Source organism: Chiroxiphia lanceolata, chromosome 15, assembly GCF_009829145.1.
Source record: "Chiroxiphia lanceolata isolate bChiLan1 chromosome 15, bChiLan1.pri, whole genome shotgun sequence".
NCBI lineage: Eukaryota > Metazoa > Chordata > Aves > Passeriformes > Pipridae > Chiroxiphia > Chiroxiphia lanceolata.
The window spans coordinates 16,298,944-16,305,913 of NC_045651.1; the positions used below are offsets into that span (position 1 = coordinate 16,298,944).

The 6,970-nt window shown below is 46.2% G+C and overlaps 1 protein-coding gene across 1 annotated transcript; it reads left to right on the plus strand.

Moving 5' to 3' along the window:
- Positions 1-1,898: 1,898 nt before the first annotated feature.
- Positions 1,899-6,220, plus strand: LECT2 (leukocyte cell derived chemotaxin 2). The gene is made up of 7 exons (XM_032702919.1): positions 1,899-1,986; positions 2,554-2,686; positions 3,708-3,859; positions 4,372-4,542; positions 4,862-4,976; positions 5,456-5,607; positions 6,000-6,220. Exons 1-7 carry the CDS (start codon positions 1,941-1,943, stop codon positions 6,188-6,190), a joined length of 960 nt encoding a protein of 319 aa, XP_032558810.1. The 5' UTR covers positions 1,899-1,940; the 3' UTR covers positions 6,191-6,220.
- The last annotated feature ends 750 nt before the right edge of the window (positions 6,221-6,970 follow it).

Genomic DNA, 6,970 nt, shown 5'->3' on the forward strand with positions numbered 1-6,970 from the left:
CCTGCTGATATCCCCCCGGAACTACAATATCAGCCTGGTACGCGAGGCTTAGTTAATCTCTGGGGCAAAATTCCCCTTATTTCATCGATCAGCACCCGGAATTATTCACCAGTGCACTTTGAATTACACTGGATTTTCACCACAAAAGCCTGCTCTGCTGGTGGCACAAGTAAAGTCTTCTGCAGTAGGTTCTTGAAACACATTTCATTTTGTAATGATTAGCTCAAAGAATATTATTCGTTTTTCAGGGGAACAGCTCTTAAGGCTGTTCAGTAACCTGTTGTCACAGCTCAGCTGGGAGGGGAGTGCTCAGCACCGACTTGTTCCCACACAGACAGCATCAGGCTTGACTCCTTCACTGCCTGGTGGGGCTCTCAACATGAGAAGGACGTGGACCTGTTGGAGCAAGTCCAGAGGAGGCCATGAAGATGCTCTGAGGGCTGGAGCAGCTCTGCTCTGGAGGCTGAGAGAGTTGGAGATGTTCAGTCTGGAGAAGAGAAGGCTCTGGGGAGACCTTAGAGCCCCTTCCAGGGCCTAACGGGGTTCCAAGAGTGTTGGAGAGGTACTGGAGTGAGAGGACAAGGGGAAATGGCTTCCCACTGCCAGAGGGCAGGGTTAGATGGGATACTAGGAAGGAATTCTTCCCTGTGAGAGTGGGGAGGCCCTGGCACAGGTTGTCCAGAGAAGCTGTGGCTGCCTCTGTATCCCTGGAAATGTTCCAGGCAAGGTTGGACAGGGCCTGGAGCAACTTGGTGGTTGATGTCCCTGCCCATGGTGGGGGAGTTGGAATGAGATGGTCTTTGAGTTCCTTTCCAACCCAAACCAGTCTATGATTCAAGGATTCAATGCTATCAGCCCAAACACTCCCATTTGCCCTCTGAGCAGTTGCTCAGTCCATGAGAAGACCTTGAAGGGTCTCCTTACACAGCCAGGTAAGTTACTACTGACATAAAAGGGAAGGAATGGGGACCTCACACCAGTCCTGCAGGAGAAAGGAGCCAGCAGTTCCCAGCTCAGCCCCCCTGCTCTCATGAGCTCCCTGCAGCTCTGCACCCTGGCTGCTCTCCACGTCCCCGCCCTCTCCCCTGCGCAGGGAAGGAAATGGTGCAACTGCAGCTCCCGGGACTGCAATGCCAGGGGGTTGGTCCATATCCTGCTGTTGGCGTGTGCCAAGCAGCCAATTCAGGACTTTCACAACTGCACCTCCCAACTGTCCATGAACAGCTGGTTGCCCAGCACAGGATCCCAGCAACTTTGGCTCCTGCAACAGTTGTTTCAGAACTTGAAGATGTTTAAATAAGAATTTTACTGTCAAAAACTAGGGTTTCAGTGAAAAAACTCCATGGATTTAAGTGACATAATTGACAATTTCAGCTGCACAAGAACAAAAGACATGTTTCCATGCAAAAGCATCTGTATTTCTTAGTCTAAGTGAATGCTCATGCTGTGCCCAACACTACAGCTCCATGTGCTCCTGGTTGGCACAAACACCCGGGAGGAGGCACTGGAATGAGCAGTGAAGGACCAACTGGTTACATCCACCCTGGAGCTTTGCCCACCTTTTTCCTCCAACTCAGTCCTCTGAGTTCCCACCATTTTTGGCCTGAGTGTGCCCTTAACTTCAGGAAGGGGAAGAAAAGGTGTTATAAGAAACGGTTCAACCAGATTTTCCTGCGCTGTGGGATTGCCCGTTTCCATCTGTTCCTGTGTGCCAAGGGCCTGATGGTTTGATCTGCCTTTCACAACCAGCTCCAACACCTGCAGAGCCCACGGACACCCCCAGTGCTGAATATGGCAACCAGCCAGCCCAGAGATGTAACACTTTGCTCAAGACTGATTGGTCAAGACAACAGACTTGTTCAAAACCACATAAATACCCCGGGTGGCTTCTGTGCAACGTCTTTGACCGGATCAAAGAACACGGGTGAAGCAGCCCCAAAATGCCAGCTCTCAGTCTGGTGGCTCTGGTCAGCTTGGTGTCCACTGGTGAGTTGGGATTGCTCTGTTACAGCTTGTCTTGACTGGGTTTAGGCAGACACTAATGAATTACTGAAACTCGCTCCACTGCAAATAATGCTAATTTTTTTTCAATCCAATTGTATGAAGGATTACGGTGATTTGCACAGTGATTATAAAATATGGAATTACGTGGGCACTAAGAGTCATATATTGAAGTGATCAGAGGTGCCATGAAGAATCATAGAACTGTTACAGCTGGAAAAGACCTCTAAGATCACTGAGTCCAACCGTCAACCAGGCACCACTGGTTTGATTTATTTCCCAAACTACTTTTTAAAAATCTATATCTTAATATCTATAGCTTTGCTTTGGTTTTAGTATATATACCTTAAAGTAAGACCTCAAGGAAAAGTGGATCAAATCTGTACAGCAGGTTGTATAATGTCCTTTTACCTACAGCTTCTGAGATTCCAAACTCCTGTGAGTTCAGGTCTCCCACTTTAAACACCCTTTTTTGCACCTTAACACTTTCTGTTGCACTGGGCAGAAGATGGTTGAATTTTCCCTGGGTTTTTTTCTCTTTTCCACGTGAAGTTTTTGCCAAGCAGCTGGATGGACACCCACCCCAACAGCAGCACAGACACTGGGCCCCGATCTGCAGCGGGAATCCCACCAACCAAATCCGGGGCTGCGACAGATACGGCTGCGGGAATTTCGGCGCTGACAGGTAACACCGTGGGCACGGGGACTCTGGGGTTCACTAGTGCTTTCCTAAAGGAAATATTCAGGCAGGAGAGAGTACAGTTAAATAGAGCTGACACTCAGAATGAGAGAAGACTGTTGTTGGCAGGACCTCTTACCCGTTTTTGGGATATTCCTCGGCAATCTCCCAGCAGTGCAGTGATGCCACTGCTGGCAGCCGATGCAGGGGTGAAGCAGGGAGACCATTACATGACACACAGCCAAAGGAAATTAAAGTATTTCAAGGATTTGTGTCATTCTTGTTATTTAACAAGGTATTTAACTAACATGCAGCAACAGCCCAGTAGTTTCATTCACACAAACTCAAAGTCTGTCAGCACCACTGTCATTAAAGAGAGACCTGACAACACAGCAAGTTATATTTCCCTGAAAAATGCTTTTATAAGTATTTATAAGTCTCCTGCCTTCTCTGCATTTTCCTGCTGTCTCCTCTCCCCAGGCTCTGTAAGAAGTTTCCATCCTCATCATGTCACTTCCAAACTTCTAAATGAGAAAATGCCAAACATATGATTCCATTTCACATGGGCACAGACGTATTTTGGGGTAGAACAAGGCTACTTCACTATAACACCTTGAAATACCCCATGAACTTGGGAAAACTAAAAATAAGCTTAAATTTGATATCTGAAGAAGGCCAGAGTAACGTGAACATTCTGCAATTTAAAAAAAAAAAAAAAAAAAAAAAAACCAAAAAAATGGACCAAAGCTGCCATTTTCTAATTTGATTGCAGGTACAAAAATTTTGTTAGACAAGCTTCAGTTATCTGATAAGGATACATAAGGTTAACCCTGACAGATGTGTATCTGATAAGGACACATAACATTAACGCTGATAGATGTGTATCTGATAAGGATACATAACATTAACCCTGACAGATGTGTATCTGATATTGATACATAACATTAACCGTGATAGATGTGTATCTGATATTGATACACAACATTAACGCTGACAGATGACTCTAAGGATGGATTTATGCTTCCAGGGACAGTGGCAAAGGAAAGCACGGGGGGGTGGATGTCATCTGCCGGGATGGAGCCACCGTGTACGCTCCCTTCTCCGGGCAGCTCTCCGGACCCATCCGGTTCTTCCATAACGGGAATGCCATCGATGATGGAGTCCAAATCAGCGGATCAGGCAAGTAATGAACACCGGGTATGCTGTGAGGTGTGCACACAAGTAATCACTCCATTTCCCTGAGCAGGGTTTCTTCAGTTCAAGCACAGTGCTGATTAGTGTCACACCCTCTCTAGCACGCTGAAATTTTGGAAGGCAGCACCAGCAGGATGCAGTCCTTTCCTATGCTTTTCCCGGAGAGGAGGGAAGAAAGGAGTTGGAAAACACGTAGCAGGAAAATGACAACCCCAAATAATAATAACAAAAAGGAAACAGTAAAAATAAAGCATCGGAAGTACACCCTCAGCTTTGCTGAGAGGATGTTTTCCTGTCCCTGTTTTCCAGCTCCCTTTTCTCCTCTTTTCCACAGCAAACCCAGTAATTTTGATTTCACGATTGTTGGTACCTTGACGACATTTCTGCTTCATCCTTACAGTCTCCAGTAAGAGGCTGGCAGGGAATGCTTCTGGCTTTCCCAAGGAGCAGAGGCAGCTGATGTTTCCTGACCTCTCTTCCTCTCCCGTCTCCTCCAGGTTACTGCGTGAAGCTCGTCTGCATTCACCCCATCCGGTACCACGGCCAGATCCGCAGGGGGCAACAGCTTGGGAGAATGCTGCCCATGCAGAAAGTATTTCCTGGCATTATTTCTCATATCCACGTCGAGAACTGCGACCACTCTGATCCTACCCACCTGCTTACACCCGGTAAAAAAACCCCAAACAACAAAAAAAGCAGCCCAGAACAGGAGTAGAGTTGCACAAAAGGACCTGTGATTCTCTCTTTGAATTTTTGTCTCTAAAGCATGTTTCTCGTCTGAGATATTACTATCCAGCTTAGTTGTACATTCTATTTACATTTCCTCTAAAGATGACAAATCCTGTGGAGGGAAATCTGACTGCACGTGTGGGATGTAATTCCAACATGTTCTTACCCAACTGTACTAAAACACTGCAGTCACAAACGCGCCAGGCTTAAAACAATCAGAAAGGTAACTCTGATGGGCTGTGTTTTTGTGTTTCAAAGATGTCCCACCACTGCCACAACAAGACAGCCGCTGGGCCACGGTGTGTGCTGGGAATCCCACCAACGAGATAAGGGGCTGTGATAAGTACGGCTGCGGATACTACGGAGCTCCGAGGTACCATGTCATGGGAACACGCGGGGTTGTGTCGTTCCTCCACTGAAATAAGAGCTGAACGCTGTTTAAGTTGCTTAAGAATCACAGCTTTGAAGGTTTGGGTTGGATATGAGCAAACTTTCAGGCTGCACACATTGTTGATAACACTTCTCTGCTTGGAGGGTTTTATCACTCTGACTAAGTTGCGCCTGACCTGGTGTTGGGAACAGACTCGAGGGGAAAGTTGGACTTGATGTCCTTCACACAACCAAACTCTCTGTGACTCTATAGTTCTATTTAAAACTTGGAAGAAAGGCTTTTTCTCCAGCCCTAACAGGTCACCCACCCTATTAAACCACCCACATCAAAAAATCCTTTACGGATCCTTCAGCCAGTCTGACACTATTTCCCCTCCTAACAACCCACTTCCAGGTATCACCCCCTGCTGCCTGATCTCCCTCTCTAACAAGAGATGTCTCTAATTCCGTCCATGTTTCCAGGCGCAATGGCAAAGGGAAGCACAGGGCGGTGGATGTGATCTGCGCTGACGGAGCCACCGTGTACGCTCCCTTCTCCGGGCAGCTCTCCGGGCCTGTCAAATTCTTCCACAACGGAAATGCCATCGATGATGGAGTCCAAATCCGAGGCTCAGGTAAACGGCTACTCTTCATTTAATGTCTTTGAGGTCACACAGGATGTGTGACCTTGCAGCTACCAAGCACTTCAGCAAGGTAAATGTTTTCTTCTATCCACCTACTCGCAGAACTTTTTGCTCCTGCTACAACGCTAGAGTGTCTTTGAGCCCTACCCTTTACTAAAGCAAGAATTCCCACCTTTTCCCTGCCTTCCATCTTCCCTCTTCCACCAAGTCAATGACTTCAACCATTTTTTATGACCATAATGCCTCTGCTAGTTTGGTATTTTCACTATTGCTATCTCAGTGGAAAGGATAAGACAGAAATTGTTAATATTTCTGAAACAGTTAGTACAGAAAAACAAACGCTTCATCAGTCATCTGACATTTTCCCTCCTTGTTTTCACCAGGGTTCTGTGTAAAACTACTCTGTATCCATCCCATAAGATACAACGGGGCAATTTCCAAGGGACAAGTCCTTGGGAAAATGTTGCCAATGCAAAGAGTATTTCCTGGCATCACATCTCACATCCACATTGAGAACTGCGATCACTCGGATCCTACAAGCAATCTCGAAAGAGGGAAAGGGCAAAGAGAGTGAAATGGAAATGCAGCAAATTCTAAATAAATTCATCTCAGCATCCAACAGTTGTTTTTGATTCTCATGAAAAATTCTATGCTATTACTGATTCACTACTTTGAGTGTTACACAAGCAGTGTCTCTAGTGGAGGCTCACACAAGGGAAAAAGATTTGAGTTTTTGTTGGAGGGAATTGGGGAATTAGCAATGATTAGTTATAAGCTTTCTCAAAGAGCCTGAAAAATCAGCTAAAATGCAAACTAGCTACCCCCTCATGTGGCAGAGAAGGTGCATGACTGTCAGCTTCCCCCTCAAGTACCAGCCAGCCTCACTTGTTAAGATCAGCCAGCAGAGCAAATGCTCCAAAAAAATCAGTGCATCAAAAATCACAGTATTGATAAATGCAGACCTGCTTCTCTGGAAGCTTGGAGCTGGAGCAAGCCAACGTTCCACGGTTGGACTTGGTGAGCTTAAAGGTCTCTTCCAGCCTTAGCAGTTCTATGTTTCATGGCTTCACAGAAAAGCTGCTTCAGTGAGAGGGACTGAAAAGGGACAATACTCAAAACAGCATTTTAGCAGCTTCCCCCTGAACTCTCTATTTACAGTCAGTAGTGTTTGGTTATTCACTAACACTGTTCTGATGGCTGGAGAGACACAAAGGACTCCACGACTCCCCAACCACACACACAATTTGTCCACATTCCATTTTACAGTTTCCATGTCAGAAATCCTCAGGTTTCAGGCACGAACATGACAATGACTCATTTGCCATAATCTAAGAGTTAAACATTCCTTTGGCCT

Coding starts and splice junctions, on each gene's coding strand:
- LECT2 (XM_032702919.1), top strand. CDS start 1,941: ATGCCAGCTCTCAGTCTGGTGGCTCTGGTCAGCTTGGTGTCCACTG. Junction 2,687..3,707: donor GGGAATTTCGGCGCTGACAG/GTAACACCGTGG, acceptor TTATGCTTCCAG/GGACAGTGGCAAAGGAAAGC. Junction 3,860..4,371: donor AGTCCAAATCAGCGGATCAG/GCAAGTAATGAA, acceptor CGTCTCCTCCAG/GTTACTGCGTGAAGCTCGTC.